The sequence below is a fragment of the Pocillopora verrucosa genome, chromosome 9 (assembly GCF_036669915.1).
Source record: "Pocillopora verrucosa isolate sample1 chromosome 9, ASM3666991v2, whole genome shotgun sequence".
NCBI classification, from domain to species: domain Eukaryota; kingdom Metazoa; phylum Cnidaria; class Anthozoa; order Scleractinia; family Pocilloporidae; genus Pocillopora; species Pocillopora verrucosa.
In genome coordinates, this window is record NC_089320.1 from 16,087,400 (window position 1) to 16,105,314 (window position 17,915).

The following is a 17,915-nucleotide window of genomic DNA, read 5'->3' on the forward strand; positions in this document are numbered from 1 at the left end:
GATGGCAAGAATGCATAATGACCGATCATAATTCTAGTCTGTGATTGGTCGGCACATAAACGGACTGTATCGTCACTCGTTCTTCTGTTTTCTTGCGGGGGTGGGTTGGGCACAGGCGTTATTTTAGTAGATTGCGTGAAAGTCCATCAGAGATACTATATCAAAACTTTCCACGGTTGAAAACTTCATTATCTAGATAAAAAATTGGCGGCTCTCCATTAAACCTCAAGCAAATATTCAAAAGTGCGGTTTTTCGCGTTCCATGAGGAGAAAAATTAAAGTTGCAATAAGACAATTTACATTCTCACTGAAGCCACACGGCTCTATATGAAGTAGCTGTCCCTGACAAAACAACTACCAATTATTTGGTTTATTCAAATCGAAACTTGCATAATTAATGCAAAATACAACCAAAATACATCGAACATAAAAGGTTAGTTAACAATCATCATACTCAGTTGACGTCATGATATAAAATCGTAAACAATCTTTGAATTCTTAGTCACTGAAATAGCGTGCGATTAGGATAATTTTTTATTTACTTACTAATGTTTGTAGATGTGTAGCTATTTAGTGAACGTGAGCGGCACAAAACTTGGAAGGATAGACTGATCTTATCGCCGAGTTTTTTCAAGATCGTAACTCTAAAAGGCATTTTGTAAGGTGACAATTTTAATCAGGTTAATTTCTCTCAGAAATGACCCCGTATAATTGCCGGAACCACAACTCACGGTTCATAATTGTTTAAATTTCAAAGTGATGATGTAATCTCCATTGACCGGTCATACTGCCAGCAGAATATAAACACATCTTATTTACTTAAAAAATTCACTTACTGACTTTTGAAAGCTGGAGCACAAAGTGAATTTTGATGAGGCTATCGGATGAGTAGTAGTGCACCCCTTTTTCGAAAATGGGAAAAAAATGAGAATGAAAAAACGATGTAATCAAAGTTATTTCCTACCTGAATAATTAAAATTCCATAATGAAAATTAAAGTGTTCAAAGGGTAAAAATTAGAAAAAACAAACAAATAAACTTGAGACTGACCCTTGCTTTGTTAACGTCTCTTTTAAAACATTCCAATAAAAAACTAATGCCCTTTAACACTTTAACTTTGCTTTAATTGTAAATCCTTCCGGATTAACAAAATTTAAAACTCTACACTGAAATTTTGATCATCATGAAAGATCGAGTGCTTTGTAGATGTATCAACACCAATATTGCGTCATTTTTCATAGAATGCCGGGTAAATTTCCGTAATCTGACATCGTGTCACTGAGCCATTACGTGAGTTTTTTGAATGCCTTAGAATTTTTTAAAACTTTGTTCCTGATGACGTCATGTAAATTGCACAATTTTCCATGTTCAGGAGAATGCCCTGCTGACCTGTTTAAATCTTTGTATGCATTATAAACAACAATATCCTGTAACTGAATGAAACAGCGCCCCTAGCCTCTGACAAGGAAAAAAACAACACAGAGAAAACTTAGGCTCTGAAGACTTTCTTCGTTGCAAATAAGAAACTTCGGTACAACTTTGGAAATTTGAGTAGTATTTCAAGCACACAAAAACAAAACTAAAATGTTGTCACTAGGCTGCGAGGGCTTTCTTTAGCGCAATTAAGTGAGCTTCTGAAAAACTTCGGAAAATTTGTCGTGGTATTTCAAGCATTTGTCCTTTCTCTTAGTTTTACTACCGTAGTTTCCTGAGTTATGATAGATTAAATCAAGAGCATATCCATTTTTTTCTACATTCCTTTAAACGAATATCCAAAAAGATTTTGCGCTCTCCTAATAGTGGAGCTCGCAGAACGTAGCCCCATAATTATACAAAATGGTAGTAGTAACCCATCAAGCCGAAAAAATTTGGACTTATGACTGTACGACCGACCGTACAAGGTACTACTTTTAACATGCGTGGTCAAGTGTGCCGCGGGCACACCAATGCCACGGCTTTTGTCCAGCAGTCTGGTGGTCAGTGCACTGGGCTCCGAGTCGGACGACCCGGGTTCTCCTGGCCGGGGCAAGGCGTTGTACCCTTGAGACGTGCAGGAAAAAAAATGCGAGCTCCGCTTTTAGGCTTGGCTAAATCTATATGTTACCACGGAATGACACTTACTTGCATGGCAAAAACTGACATCATGACGTCCCTTGTATGGCAAAAGCTGCAGTAATTTTCATCTCAATCATCCTCGAATAATCTGGGCTTACCAGACAGATGCTCCAACAAGTATATCGAGCAGGTTGTCAAGTACTGCGAAGTATGACTTTCTTGACAACATCTCTCTTAGACTTACAGAAAACTAAAGGATGAAAGTTTGTTCAAACATTCCCTCACAGCTCCGCGCCGTTTTCCCGCCATTTTCCTTCACCATAGTCCAGCAATTACGTAACTTCTCTGGTGACATCCAACGGAGGTGTAGAAACGTGATCAGTAATAGCGGAGCTCGCAGAGCATAGCCCCATAATTATACAAAATAGTAATAACCCATCAAGCCGAAAAAATCTGGATGTACGTCCGTACGACCGACCGTACAAGGTGCTACTTTTAGCGTGCGCGGCCAACTGTACCACGGGCTCTATCTTATAATCAGTCCTCTACATGGACACGGAGAAGTTGCGAATGAGAATCCATTAATATTACCACGCACTTTATCCATAGTAGGGGCTTTAGTTTTGAAGAGACGTGCGGGAAAAAAATGCGAGCCCCGCTTTTAGGCTTGCCTAAATCTATATGTTATGGGGTAATAGACTATACCCTTCGTTCCGTTCTTTTTACCGTTTCCTACTTATAAGGTAAGGCGCCACAGCATGTAAAGTTGATCTCCTGGAGTAATTATGACAACTTCGCCCTTCTCCCAACTCACCAGCGTGTTTAATTACTATTACCCTTGTGGAGGCTCCCGCCGAAAGCCTTCTCACCTTTACAAAACGTTGTTTCCATGCCTCAACCGCAAGGATAGGTTCCCCACTTGGCTGACACGTTCAAGCAACGTTCAGGGTTGCACTTTTTCGAGTAGACACGCTAAGGGCTGCTCTACTCCTGGATTACATCAATACTCACCCGTGTGGCAGGTGTAAGGTTGGAGGGGGGGAGGGGCAAAAATATCTCTAAAATAAGGGAAACGCTCCCAATTATCCTGCTCAAGCTTGTAACCTCATACGCTTGCTCTTTCGATGTTCCTAGGGTCAAAGCAAACAAAGATTGAGAAAGTCCCCCCTCCCCAGTTACCCTGACCTCAAAGAGGAAGTCCAGAATCTTCAGGATGAAAACACTTGCAAGAAATTTGGAAATACAAGTGCTTCACATGGCATTCCTCGCTAAAATTCAACAGTCTCTCCGTAGTAACGAATAAAAAAAAACAAATAAAAAAAAAGGTTGAAAAGACTTCCTCACACTAAAATTCTCTTAGTCACATAACTGATGATGTTAAAAACATTCAAACAGTATTACAAGAGTATGACTTTAATTCCAAGGGAAAGTGGAAACTACAAATTCTGACATAGTTTCTAAGGTACTACTTGCTAACCTAACCTTTCAATCTTTGACAGATATACAAATACTTACATAAACTTTCACTAAACTATATTTCTACATCGACATCAATAAAATTAATGTAGGAAGCTAACAAAGTATATTTGTAACATATCACAATGGAAGTACTTTTAAACTTTGCATCCTCTCTATTTAGAGACTGATTGCTATCTAAACTCTTATCCAGTCAAGAAACAAACTTAACAGGAAAAACAGTAAAAAAAACCAGGTTTATGAGATCTATGGCAAGCATGTAAGTCACCAATAATTTCCCATGAAGCTTATTAACAATAAAAGTAGTGTTTTCAAGTTAGGTGTCCATGACGTTTAAAAATGCAATATAGAGAGAGATGCCAAACGAAGTATGTTGAAACCAAAATAATCATCCCTTTGATGTAATGGTGGCACTTATTCTAATATTACATAAAGCTGTCAAGAAAAAAAAGGGCAAGGCAAACAAAAGTAAAGGGTGAGTAAACTGCCCTTCCTGGTGGAACTACTGACAGGTAAATGCTATAATGAGTAGTGTTAATTTTGTGACTACATGTTTATGTATAAATAAAAAAAATTATTCAGTCTTCTTCAACTTCATCCTCCACCTCAAGCTCATGTTCAGCATCACCATTCTCTTCATCCCCATTAACTGCCTCAGGACTATCCTCCTTCTCATCCCCATCAGCTTCAACCTCTGCTTCAGCTTCCTCTTCTTGTTCCTCTTTCTCTGGACTTGGAGATTTCTTCTCCTCTTCCTCCACAGATTTGGATCTTGAGCGCTCTTTTTCTTTTGACTGTGAACGTGACTTGCGGGACTTGGAGGGTGATCGGGAGCGAGAGGAAGAACGATGACGCTTCTTTGGGGATTTAGAGCGTGACTTGGATTGACTTCGTGAGTGTGAATGGCTTCTGTAAGGAAAAAAACAAAGAGAAGTTTGATGACAGAATGCATTGATTACAAACTAATTTACACCTGCAATACCACATGTTCAAACTAAGGACAAATTTCTAACTATCAGTGTATACCTTTTCCAACAAAGATCACAAAATATTTGGATGACAGATGTCCAACAATCAACCCATGTTGAACAAAATCATTTCATGATCTATTAAAAACTGTACAAAGCTGTACAAAGCTTGCCTTTCTTTCTTTTTCATCTAGTCATTTAAAATTAAGAACCTGTAAGGGAGTTTTTCCAAGGAATCAAGAATATGTAGTTTCTTTCCATTTTCAAATGAGCCTTTAAAAAAGTTCGGTAAAAATACATACCTTTTTCTGCGTTTTGGGGAGCGAGATCGACTGCGACTGCGGGAACGTCGTGAGGAGGACCTCACTTTTTCCTAAATGCAAAAAATTAAATTTAGGATCCTGCCAACAAAGCAAAAAGACTAAGATATGTTACTGAAGTTTCCTCCCTCTAAAAGTTTTTGCAATCAATCTGTTCCTATCATAGTCACCACTACCAGGTTTGTACACAACTTTGCTTTAAAAAAAAAAATTCAGATTGTTTCTTGGCAATCTTAAGTAGAACATTTAGTCCCAAATGCCATAAAACCACCACAAGCTATATGAACAATCTTGAAAATTCAAAGACACAATAACATAGAAATTATCTCATTCTCTTATGCAAGAAGGAAATCACAGCTTACAACTTTGAGACGGATACGTTTGCCATGCAACTCTGTATCATCAAGCTTTTTCAAAGCTGCCTTCATGTCTTCCTTGGAAGCAAACTCCACAACTCTGGAATGGACAATTTTCTGTTAATGTAATGTACCAAACATTTATCTAATTCAATATGTAAGTTAAATAGACACAGTTGAAAAATCATTCACTGGTCACTAGATCAAATGCAACCAGAATCTTCCATAAGAACTTCTGACTAAAACTTTGCTGCTTTCATTAGAGACATCAACAACACTTTACAATTACTTCTGTAACAAAATAAGAGTGATGAGTAATGAAATCCTAGAAGAAGACTTCAATTCAGCTTTGCTTCACTGACACAAATTCATAACACAACAGAATAAGAAGCATCTCCTAGGACGAGTATTTAGGTAATATTTCATAATTTAGCAACTACATGGCGAGCACACTAACTAGCAACTACAGTAAAGTTCTTTTTTAAATATCATGCATAAGAAAAAATACACACCCTTCACCCTGCCTTCTCTTGTGTGCATCCGCAAATGTGACTTCTCCAGCCTTGGAGATATACTCTTTCAAATCCTGAAAATACATGTCATTTTCAGTCATGTACGCTCTAAAAAACTTGGCAACATTGAGAGCAGAGAGTACATATGAAAAAAGTAGTCCTAGTCTTTGTTAGACCCAGGCTGAATGGAAATTTTGTTTTGCTGACCTTTAGGTGTAGAAGAATTTCACACAGCCAATAAAATGTAATGTTTTACAGTTTCTAGACTTAAAGCACTCTCCACACCAAATAATATTTGAATATGAGAAGTAATCTGTAAAAGGATGATGCTCTGTTAAAGACCTAATCTCACCATAAAGACTGACCCAGAATGAACAATAACTTCTTAAAAGACCTATTAATACTCTTTTTGGGCTGCCATCAATGGATCACTGTTCTTGAAACCATGATACTTACCTGTCCGACAATCTTTTTCATCAATTTAACAGAATGAAACTTTACATAACGGAAACAGAATGTGGCTGGCGTGCGCTGGTGGCCAACTGTAAGACTAAGCTCAGGTGAGAGAGAAATCACACGATGGTTGGACGGCCACAATAGCACTAACTTAAGCCCTGATTGTCTGTTTGGTGAGGCAAGGGTCGGAATGGAAATTTAACATGGCATGGTGCTCAAACGTCTTGGCACTTGCTGCTACAGTTGGTTGGGTAGCAAAAGTCAAGGTCAGATAGTGCACTCCTGGATCAAGGTCAAATTGCCATCTGACTGAGTGACCGACTGATTAGGACAAGGGCAGACGTACTGGCTAGGACATGGCAAAGCTAGGTTTGGACATCTACAGATCAAGAGGTGGCGATCGTAAAGTTATTTTTTTAAAGAAATTATGATAACTCCACATCATACCAATTGAAATATTTTCCTAGTTATGCTAATTGATTTGAGGCATACACCATTCTAATCAAATCAATTCAGTTAAAGTGCAAACAATCAGAAAGCTTTACAGTGACAAAAAAATTAAAATAAAAAGGCAGCTGAACAAAAAGGTTAAGTAAAAGGTATGCTTTCCTCATTCTCCTAAAAATTGACAGTCAAAGACTACTTGTGGATACTGATATAGCACAATTTTTATAGCATTGGAAAAAACTAGAGGTTAAATAGTGACGCATCCCACATATTTCCCTGTTCCACAAGAGAAAGATGATTCAAGACTATATTGTCTGATTGACATTCAACCGATAATTGAAAGGTAAAAAATAGTAATATTAACAATAATGATAACAGTGGTGACATAATAAGAATTTACAGGAGCTAACTCAAAAGCCTCATGGTTCCCCTATCCTCTGGGCTCATCATGGTTCCCCTATCCTCTGGGCTCCAACAATGATATCCTATGCTTCTTTTAATTTAGCCTTTTAATTATAAATAATTTTCTTATTTTATTGCCATTCCATTTTTTGAGTCTTTTGCTTTATACAAAAAAGCATTCTGCATTTTTGGATATTCCATCATTATGTGTCTGAATATAATCCTGCAGTTCTGCTAATCCACTGTTCCTCCATTCCATCAGTCTTTCACATAACTCAAGGTATTATATTTTGCAGCTTGCTTGCTTCACAAATTTAGTGGCCGTTTTAGAATAAGTTACTGATTCAAACAGTACAATACCCTCTTTTCAAAGAAAAAAAATTCCTCAAAGCTTCCATGATATGCAGATCACATCTATTGAGAAATTTCTGTGAGGAAAAGTTTTCATTTCAATTATGCGTCAATGGATGCCCCTGTGAACTAATTTTGGGTTGTTCATCTTAATTAGTGTTAAAAGTGTGCTAAGAACTAAAAAGATTGTATCTTAAGATCTACATAATTTGCTGATTTAAACAACAAAATGTTCTTTCTTTGAAGAAAAATTTTTACTCTAAGTTTTATGATGTGCCATATTTCTGCAAGGAAAACTTATGTTTTTAACTGTGTGAATCCTGAAATAATTGAGGTATTTTTCACCTTCTGCTGTTTTCTGTAGTGTCATGGCATGAACTAAAAACATAGTGTGCCAGTGTCTGTAAGCCATCAAAAAATCACAAAAGGAGAGAACTCATCTGTGTATTGAGTGCGAATGTTAGACTACTTTGACACTACAAAACAAATAATTAGTAGCACTAGGAAACATCAGGTAAAAACCAGGCAAGATTGGAATTCTATCATTACATGCCCTCATCTCAATGACATATGTGGATTTGCCTCCTATAGGAGACAGTAGCCACAAAAAAACTAGTAAATGTAAAAATTCTGAACTTTGATGGTATGGAGACAGGACAAATTGCAAACATCAAGTTGCACAAACCTGCCAGTTAATCCGTGAAGAAAGATTTTCCACTGCAAGTCTGTGTTCAGTTCTGAGAGGTGGTGTGCGGCCCCGTCTCTGACTGCTCCTGCTGCTGCTTGAGGTGGTGACATTGAAATAATAGACAAAGAGATACTTTACAGACTGACTGTGGATAATGATATTCACAACATGTATCTCTGTGCAAGACATACATTTCAAACAACAGAGCAAGATACAAGCAATCAAGTTTAATTGAGGGACGAGAACACATTCAGAATAACTCAGTGTTAGTGTGGAAAACATACATGTACTCATTAATAGTTTTTCGTTTAATTTAAAAGTAAGAGTGACTAAGTATGAAATGTTATGTTACAAAGTAGTACTAAGTAAGTATGGGGAGGGAGGTCGTATGAAATTGAGCCGACGCAGGGAGAAAATGATGTTCAGTATAACAGCATGTCGATGACTTTGTCACACGTTATGTTTGTTTTGAAATTTCTGTGCTAGATTACTCACCTAGGTTGGCTTCTATAACCATAGTCTTGGCTTCTGGAAGGATTTCTTGCATGTTCCACGACGACTCTGCGTTAGAACGAAGAGGAAGAAGGCGATAAGCCAACTTAATAGAGTGTACTTCGTAAAATTAAGCAGGTCTAATAATTCAAGGTTAACCAGTAGGCAAAAGTTAAACCTTTATCACTATACTACACAGGTGACATTAAAAACAACATTAATTACTGCAGCTTTCTTGTTTTAAGCTAAAGCGGCCGAGAGGATCGCATTTCTAACTTCAATTTAAGAGTAAAAGAGTTGAAAAGCTTACCTTTCACCTAACAGTTCCCTTCCATTCAAGTCATAAACGCAGTCATCGGCGTCTCTTGAATCATCAAATTCCTAAGGAAAGCAAACAATAAGTATAAATTACGAACATGTTGCACCTAGCGATCGAACAAAGCTAGAAAATTCCACAAAGTTTCGCAATAAGTTTTCCTCGTGGACTTAGCTTACCACAAAACCGTATCCAAGTTTAATGCTGACTTCCCGTATCCTTCCGAATCCCCGAACGAATCGTTCCAAATCTCTTTCTCTTGTGTCTCTAGGAAGTCTTCCGAAGTAAACTCGTGTGCCACCACGAGACATATTGAGCCACCACAAGTAAGGAAAAAGTCCAACGAGATTCCGCAAAATGGAGGTTCACGAGGAAGCTGAAGAACCAACGCCGATGTCCCGGATGATTATGAAATGCGCCTTTTGTCTTTCACCTGGGCTCAGAAGTATACATTAATAAAGGTCCTATATATCTCCTCCCCCATGAACAAAGACCTAGCGTAAAGCGGTGCCCATCAAAGGCGCGTTCAACAGAAGAAACAGAAGAAAGAAAGGACAAAAACAAAAGAAAGAAAGAAAGAAAGAAAGAAAGAAAGAGAGAGAGAAAGAATGAAAGAAAGAAATCGGAAAAAGAAGAATTGTCCAATTGATATTCTTCAGGCGGTAAAGGTCCTTTGATGAAAGATCAAGCGGCTCCGAAGAGGAAAAATATTTATTCTCTCATCGTCCGCTACCGGAACCGCTCTTCATAGGCAAATTATTCCTTTCTTATTTCATATTTGTAAATTTGTAGAGCTGAGATATTAAATTTCGGGAAATTCGCATAGCCCTAACGTAGGATTGGAGGAAAGAGAGCTAGTTAGCCTGTTCATCAAACAAGCGGCTTCCTTTAGACATACATACGTACATACATCCTTTATTTTGGTAAAGCAGGTTAAATAGATGGCAGCTATTGCTGATGTGGACCTGCTATCTACTTTACACTATAATAAATTTATATAAATTGTTGTTTTTAATATTTGTTAAGGTTGTTAGAATAAATGTCGTCATCAATTTCGATTCTCTTTCCAAAAAAAAAAAAAAAACAAAGTAACAGCAGACAAATGAAAGCAAGAAGGGTATTTCGATTACTCGATTAAGTTTTAAAGATTTTTTGTGGCGATTGTGCCGCTTCAGGAGGCCATGGGCTCCTGGCCGCTTTTTAAACTACCTTTTTGGGGGCTATCCCACTTATTTTCCAGTAAACTTTAGATCACTGGCAAATTACCATTTTTTTCAGAGAATTTTCGATTTTTGAGGGCAACGAGTGGAAAAGAAAAAAAGTTAGTCATCTGAATATCCCCAAAGAAATATCATTACCGGCTCGATGAAGACAAATCACCGCTGTCAAACTCTTAACAGTAACGCAATCTAATTTGTCTGGATGGAACGTGACACAACTGAGTTTCAAGGATTTGCCTCTTTTTGGCGTTCAAGCTTGATCGCAACGCCTGGTGACTTTCGACTGGTGGCAAATCTTGATCACCAGGAAAGTCGTTGGGATCAGAGGTGTTTCAATTTTTTTTGCTATCTTTGAAACTCCTCTCAAACCGAAAGCATGATTTTGATATGCTTGCGGTGATGTCTTCGTGATCCAGGTCTTGCACCAGTTGATATGAAAAGACGGCGTGAAGAATTATATCGACATGACATCGACCTTCCTCCCTCCTTGTCGATTTGTCCTGTTTGTGGTACATCTGTTTCAAAAGAGAACATCGGTATTCATGTAGAGGAACATTTTACACAACCCTCCACATCGTCTGAGGCGAATCGATTCGATGATTTAGGTGAGATGAGCATTTTCGAAGCGCGATTTTCAATCGTGAAAAGTATTTTAAAAGCCTCTAGCAGGTATGTGGGAAGTAAATACAATAAGGTTTGTTTTTGTTTGATTTCAGTTCCGGGATTCTCGGATACAGTCGATTTTCGGGAATGTAATTACGGAAGATGTCAACAGATAGGTTAGTTAAATTGAAACTATTTTATTCCTGTCATGAGTGACGGAGAAAAACGTTTTTTAAAATCATAAAATGGTTTCCTATAAATATATTAATCCACGGTATCCTGTGCGAGTTTTACATTCAATTCTATACGTTTAAACACGTATTTCGTTAAAGGAAAGTTTGAATTGTCACGTTTACGCTAAAATCGGGAGATCAGTTTAATTGATTTTAAACAAGATGATTAGAAAGTCAAACAAGTAAATTAAACTCAATTAAGACAAATAATTAGCAAACATCAGCTAATGATGTTATTTCAATCACCGTTAAAGACAGGTTTTGACTAGACATTAGAACTGATATCATAAATTAGAATTTGAAAAATTTCAAAAATCAGTATTACTTCAATTGTTAATCAACCAAAGTTCAAATGTTTTATCAACTCCTATAGATGGCAGAGCCAAGCAGTCTTGCTTAGAGGGACAATCTGTTGTCACTGCCACAGAATACATACCATGTAAGCTTTGAAATTGAAAGAAGTACTTTGCAGAAAATATCTTGATTTCAAGTCTGCTGCAAAGAACAAAAACATAAACAAGACAATTTGGTTTCATCCTGTGATTTGATAAAGTAAATTGGCTACCATAGAGAGTTTCTAAGTTTTTAAAACTCTTGGGAGTGGTCAATTTACACTATCAACCCAATTAATAAAACCAAATTTTCCTGTAAAATCACCATCAACACAGCATCACAGTTTCTTTAGAAACTTACCCCCTTTTTAAATATAAGCAGCTTTATAAAATGGTCATAAGAAAACAAGCTATTGCAAACAATATAATACAAATATTAATAAGTGTCTCAATGATGAATTTTTGAAGTGCATAAATATTTGGAAACATCCAGATGTACCTTAAAATAAAGCAATTCTTTGATGAAAATATTATTAAAAGATAAAGTGCTACTACAAAATGACTACAAAAAAATCTGCTTTTCATTCTCTTGTTATTCCAATATTATTATTTTCTAAGAAGCACCAGCAAAAATATTGTTTCCAATCTTAAAAAAAGGGTTTTTTTGTATAATTTGTTACTCAAACTTTCTTCCATTACTAAATAATGTATAGGATAAGATAATGAGAGAATGAGATAGAGATATAATCAATATACATCATAAAGTTTGTCTTTGATACAGTCTAATTTTTGGGATAGAACCATTTCAAACACACTCGATAGTATATCATCATCATTATTGTCACGGCTATTGTTTTCTGTCTTAAAATATGACATCTTCACTCTCTTAATTATTCTATATTCTTAGTTTCTGCGCCAGAGTGGGATGATCACATGTTTGCACACTCATTAGAAGATCAAGCCATAAATGACGCTACTACAAACAGTCTGCTAGGGGTAACATTTCAGCCACAGGAACAGTATGAAGTACCTGTGATTTACACACAGAGTGACGCTGCTCTGGCTCAGGAACTTGAAAAACAGGTAAGGTAGATACATATCATACTGCTGGGTAATTTTCCTCCCTGGGATCACTGATACCCCTTCAAAATTTTCAGTATTGCTTGAAACCTTGTACGGCAGACAGTTGGGAAATTACTAATTAAACTAATGTTTTGGGAGTGACAGAGTTGAAAGGATTCCATTTTAGTTACTTTGCTAGGGTTAGGTACTAATATTTTTTCCTTGATTTGCTTGTTGTAAATTATGCTCAAAAGTACAGGCTCAAATTACAAACACTGTAAACCATCATTCTTTTATCACAAGTGATTAGAAAGTAAAAAAAGCTTCATATTGACTGTAGTAAAAGTTTAAGTTGTACACTTGATGCTCCTCTCCAGGACAGACTGTACTTTTTGATGTTAGATCAAATGCTGATTCTCTGTGGTAGCACTTTTATTAAAGTGGGAAATTAGATTTTTTCACAGTTTTTGTACTTAAAATAGGCTATTGTTTATTTTGGTTCTCGGTCTTAAGGAAATGGAACGACTTGAGAACCAGCCATGTGAGTGGGATGATCACTTGTTGGCTCAGGCACTGGAAAGTGAACAAAGAAGAGAACAGGAGGAACAAAAACTTCAAGAGGATGAGGAGCTAAAGAAGCTTCAGGTTTTAACAAATCATATTGATTTGATAAAGTACTCTCAGCCTCTCATCTTTTTCATTGAGAAATACAGTGACCTAAAGGTCAGGGTACTGGATTAAAAATGGACAGATTTCGTTCCCAAGCAGGGTAACTGGGTTGTGCTCCACGCCATTATCAGGTGTTAGTTTGTTACATCTGTAAATGGGCTGCGTGCATTTCAGCAAGCAGACTGTGTTTACTTTGTACCCAGACATAAAAGCATTAATATTCATTCTGACAGAACTCCCAGTTTATTGAAATTGTGTCCTCTTTGTATTCTGCCTGTTTTAACCAATATGAGCTACATGTGCCTTGTTTGGATTGTTCCCTGTTGCGCGGCTGGTACTAAGGTGCGACCACGGGTGATGGTTGAGCATCCCATTGAGAATAAGTTAAAGTCAAGACAAGCTTAGTCACCCCAGCAGGAAGCAACAAGGAGTCTTCCTATTGCTCAAATTATTCTGCATGATGTGACTTGCACATGAACTCAACATTATGATTCCATCTTAGGTTCAAAAACTAGTTCCTCTGTTTCAAGTCTCATGCACTGACAACTAAGCCACCAATTGGCTTCCAACGAGCATGCCTTGTCTTTTTTCCCAGTTGGATTGAAAATTTACAATTATGGTTCAAATTAATAGAAAAGTTAAATCTGCAGAATCAGTTTACCATTGAATCTATTTTTTTGCTATATCTTCTCGATTTAATAATTTTGTCTTTTTCTCCTACCTCTTGTATTGAAAGTCCATGTATGGTATGACTTCCTCTGGAGGTTATGTTACTCAGTACAGTCGTACCCTTGAGAGGGATGTGACCAGGAATAAAGCATCTGTGGGTGATTACTATGCCAGGAAAGCAGAAATGTTAAAAATTCTAATGACAGATAATGATAGTGGAGAATCATGCACCAGAGGTAACAGTGAGATTTTGTCTTTTTTTGTCCCATAAGTTGCTGGTATTAACTTATTATCTTTGGTTCTGAATATCTCAAAGAGATTTTCTTGACTTTTTTTGGCTTCCATTTTGCCAAACTTTGTTTCATAGAAAGTGAAAATACAGTCAATAGAATTAATACTATTTAGGTAGTAGTTTGTTATTCAAATTATTGAAGCCATTGATAGCAGTTTAAATAAATTGTCCATTATTTCTTACTGAACGCACTATGGATTAATCCAAATCATAGAAAGTTGTGATATTAACTGGAAGTGTTTACTTTTGTTTAAAGGCATAATTCCTCAACTTCATCATCGATATGATATGGGGGTCAGTGGCACCAAAGCTGCATGGCTAGCTTTAGATACAGATCATTACGCCAGCACTGTGGGTGATGCAGGCTGGGGGTGTGGCTACAGAAATTTGCAAATGTTGATTTCTGCATTGCTAAAAATGGATACCTATAGACCAGTTATGTACAGTGGTGAGTGCATTATTTTAAAAACTTTCATTTTTCTTCAATATGATCCACATTCATAGGATAAGAAATGAAGTTCAGAGGCTAAGGGGGTTCTAACCCTAGTTTAAAAGTAATCAAGAGATGCTTAAGATTTTTTGGGTTTAAGTTCATGGGTAAGAGAATTTTTTTGGTGTAGAAAACTTTGACAAGTATTTGTTTGGTAGCTTGACGAAAGAGTTGAATTTTCATGAGATTGAATTATAAGGGGCTCTAAACAAGTTATGCATCACTTGCTGCAAATTTTTCTCATTGTGCAGCTTAACATTTTGAAATAAAAAGTTTATTTGCAATCAACTTACCAGTGAGAGTGATTACCTTGTGTAAGACTTTGATCCCAATGTTCATTTTTGTAATGCAGTTGTTGTTTCTTGAATTCATGGTTGACTGCTGCTTCTTGCATTCCTTTTTTGTTTTTTGTTTTTTGTTTTTTGTTTTTAACCTAATGATAATCTTTCCACAATATAGACAATCTTTAAAAGTGGATGTAGATACATGAATGTCCATTTGCTCAGGGTATCCACCTTTTGGAAGAGCCTGCTAGTTGAGTTTTGATCACACAACTAGGAAACTAATTTATAATAAGTTTCATTTCTTTGTGTGATCAGTCGGTGAGAAGGTACCATCTATACCCAGAATTCAACAGTTTATAGAGGCTGCCTGGACAAGTGGTAAGAGGAAACTGTTAGTGAATGCTTTTAAATCTTCCAAGGCCCAGGGTCTGTTCAGAAAACAAGTATTTTCAAGAAAACACTGGAAAATTCCACATGCTATTGTCTTAGTTAAGTAAACAGTAGTATTGTGTATTTTAAAATATTAGTCAACATCGTGTGTAATGATTTATATTTTCTATCAGAATAAGGAAACGAATTGTTGTCAAAGTCAATGGGCTGGCTATTTAAATAAAGTTTAGCCGTTGTTTAACAAACCCACATTCTAAGCCATCTTCAATTTAGTGGAACCTTTCATCTGAACATTTTTTTTGTGAACAGTGTCAAGAGCACCAAAAGCTAATAGTGGATGGACATTTATTTAAATAATTAAATCAATCTTTTTATAAAAAAAATCCCAGGGGTCCATTGCCTGCATAAAACAGCAGTTTGGGTTAGACCTCATTTGAAGAACTGGCCCAATGAGTTTAAAAAATCACAATCATCTCAAGTACTTTCTGTATGAAAGGCAGCAAATTTTTTGCCCTAGTTACTTGTCAGGACCAATTGCTGCACTTAGGAGAAATACCTATTAGTAAAAATTAATCATTTCTTTTTGCTGTAAATTTACCTTAAAGGATTCGACAGGCAGGGTTCTGAACAGCTTGGATGTAAATTGATCAATACCAGAAAATGGATTGGAGCCACGGAGATAGCAACAGTCTTGAGATCACTACAGATAAGGTACAGGCACCAGAGTCCTTCACTGGTTTGAGTTCCCTTTATCTTAGATGCTCATGATCAGCTCTCACCAGAAATGCCCTAATAAGCCCCCTTTCTGATAAAGGGCCCTCTCTGATAAGCCCCCTCCCTGATAAGCCCTATCTCTTAAAAGCCCCCTCTCTCTAATAAACCTCCTCTCTAACAAGCCCCTCTCTGATAAGCCCCCTCACTCGAACAAGCCCCTCTCTAATACCCCCACCTCCCTACTTTTTAGTCACATCTGGGTGTGAGAGGGTTAGACCTCCAGGAAAATGAGAGTGTTAAAAAGTAGAACAAGAGTAAGAGCTGAATGGCAAATTGTTAACGGTCAAGGCTGGCTATGGATGGATAAACTTAATGGCAGATGTTCAAACCCTGACATAGCTCCTTTGTCATGTTTTCCAGCACTTTAATCAGTATTTCATACTTTTATGTTTTTTGCAGAGCCAAGATTCTTGACTTCCACCAAGCCACTGGTTGTGATGGCACGCATCCTGAAATGTTTTCATGGATAAAGCGTTACTTTAGCTGTAACATAAGCTCTGCAGCAGTCCCAGTGGGTTCCTCAGTTCTCAGACAAACTTCAATTCCTCCACTTTACCTTCAGCATCAAGGTTTGTAACCTTTGCTTGCTTGTGATTTGATTTATTTCATGAATTAAGCCATTTACTCTCAGTGACCAGAACTAAATTTTTCACAGCACCTCTCTCTGCTCAAGAGCTTTAACCCTTTAACCACTTAGTGTGACTAACATCTAATTTCTCCTTACAATACCATCCCCGAGTCACCCCTTAAGGTCACGAGAATAAAAGAAATGATCACTAACTGAAGTAGCTCTTGATAGTTAATCAAATTCTCCTTGTCAGCACCTTAGGAAATATGTAGAGAACAGTATGGTTAGTTACCTACGATTGACAGGTATCCCACCTAAGAGGGGTAGCAATACCCCATGTCACTTCATGCTTCAAAGATAGAGACAAGCTCTGACAGTGATGAGTCAGGCTAGGACATAATACTCTACTTTTTGTCCTATAGGCCATAGCCGGCTGGTGATTGGAGTTGAGGAGCATTCTGGTAAGGATGGTGGTCTCTACCTCCTGTTGTTTGATCCCTCCCACTCAGCCAAACAGATGCAGAGCCTCTTGGAAGACATTAAGAGTAGCAGTTCTGGCTTGCGGCACTTACGACGGTCACTGAAGCAGATGAGGTGTAAGCAGTACCAGATCGTGTATGTAGAGGGGATTATGGACCCCCCAGAAATGGAACAAAGTAAAACCTTAGACTCTCTTAGAGTACCTTGAGAAAAAGAAGTAAGTTTGCAAGTTGTCATGGGGAACAAATTTATAAGCAATTAATCACAAGCAAACATCTTGCAAATCTAGTAGCAGTTTTCTTGTGTTACTTGAGGTAGAAGATTCCTTTATTGTGGGTACTGTTTGATATGTGGGCAAGTTCTTTAAACTCCATCATAGTTAACAGTTCCAAATAGGATAAGGAAGAAGGTTTTGAAGTCAACAAAATGAAATAGACTACAATATGCGAAGGGATTGATAAAACCATGGGCTCTACAGTTATAGCTTTTGAAGTGATCCGTTTCTGATTGGTTTACAGATTAGTTTTGTAAATCATGAAAAAAAAAACTGGTAAAAGTGACTCACAAAGTTCTTGAGACTGAAAAATGTCCTTTTTTTGGCTGAACCCTGAGCTATTCAAGTTGTTTTTTTCTCTGATGACACATTTGATTAGGATGATATGACGCAACAAACGGAATTGCATGAAATTATGGCTAAATGGCTTTCGTTTGAATATCCACAAAAGATATTATGGAACCTTAAAAAAGAGTAACTCAAGACAGGGGCTCATGCCCAAGATTTTATTCCAAAAGTGTAAGTGCTGGAAAATGTCTATTTATTTATGAAAATAACTTCAACAGTGCGAGAGTGTAATTAAATGGAACAAGAACATAGACATCTATTTATTGTTGAAATCGTATTTTTGGAAATAGTTATGTTTCTATAGTTGAAAACTAAAGCAATGCAATTTATCTTATTTGTGGAGAAGGTGTGATAAAATAAACGCTTCAAGAGGGGACGTTTTGTACTTA

General features: G+C 37.1%; 2 protein-coding genes across 4 annotated transcripts; one reads left to right on the forward strand and one right to left on the reverse strand.

The window, feature by feature from the left end:
* Positions 1–3,451: 3,451 nt before the first annotated feature.
* LOC131780530 (serine/arginine-rich splicing factor 5) lies at positions 3,452–9,236 on the reverse strand. 2 transcript variants are annotated; one of them, XM_059097140.2, is made up of 8 exons: positions 9,018–9,236; positions 8,833–8,903; positions 8,526–8,591; positions 8,028–8,121; positions 5,687–5,760; positions 5,181–5,274; positions 4,801–4,871; positions 3,452–4,439 (listed from the first exon to the last, which is right to left on the reverse strand). In XM_059097140.2, exons 1-8 carry the CDS (start codon positions 9,147–9,149, stop codon positions 4,109–4,111), a joined length of 933 nt encoding a protein of 310 aa, XP_058953123.1. In that variant the 5' UTR covers positions 9,150–9,236; the 3' UTR covers positions 3,452–4,108. The 2 variants fall into 2 exon arrangements, with proteins under 2 accessions (XP_058953123.1, XP_058953114.1); XM_059097131.2 differs by having other exon boundaries at positions 8,028–8,124.
* A 1,094-nt stretch (positions 9,237–10,330) lies between these two features.
* LOC131779657 (zinc finger-containing ubiquitin peptidase 1) lies at positions 10,331–17,895 on the forward strand. 2 transcript variants are annotated; one of them, XM_059096226.2, is made up of 11 exons: positions 10,331–10,663; positions 10,775–10,837; positions 11,268–11,333; positions 12,134–12,309; positions 12,802–12,933; positions 13,694–13,862; positions 14,175–14,366; positions 15,008–15,070; positions 15,688–15,793; positions 16,256–16,425; positions 16,847–17,895. In XM_059096226.2, exons 1-11 carry the CDS (start codon positions 10,492–10,494, stop codon positions 17,110–17,112), a joined length of 1,575 nt encoding a protein of 524 aa, XP_058952209.2. In that variant the 5' UTR covers positions 10,331–10,491; the 3' UTR covers positions 17,113–17,895. The 2 variants fall into 2 exon arrangements, with proteins under 2 accessions (XP_058952209.2, XP_058952218.2); XM_059096235.2 differs by lacking the exon at positions 11,268–11,333.
* Positions 17,896–17,915: the final 20 nt, after the last annotated feature.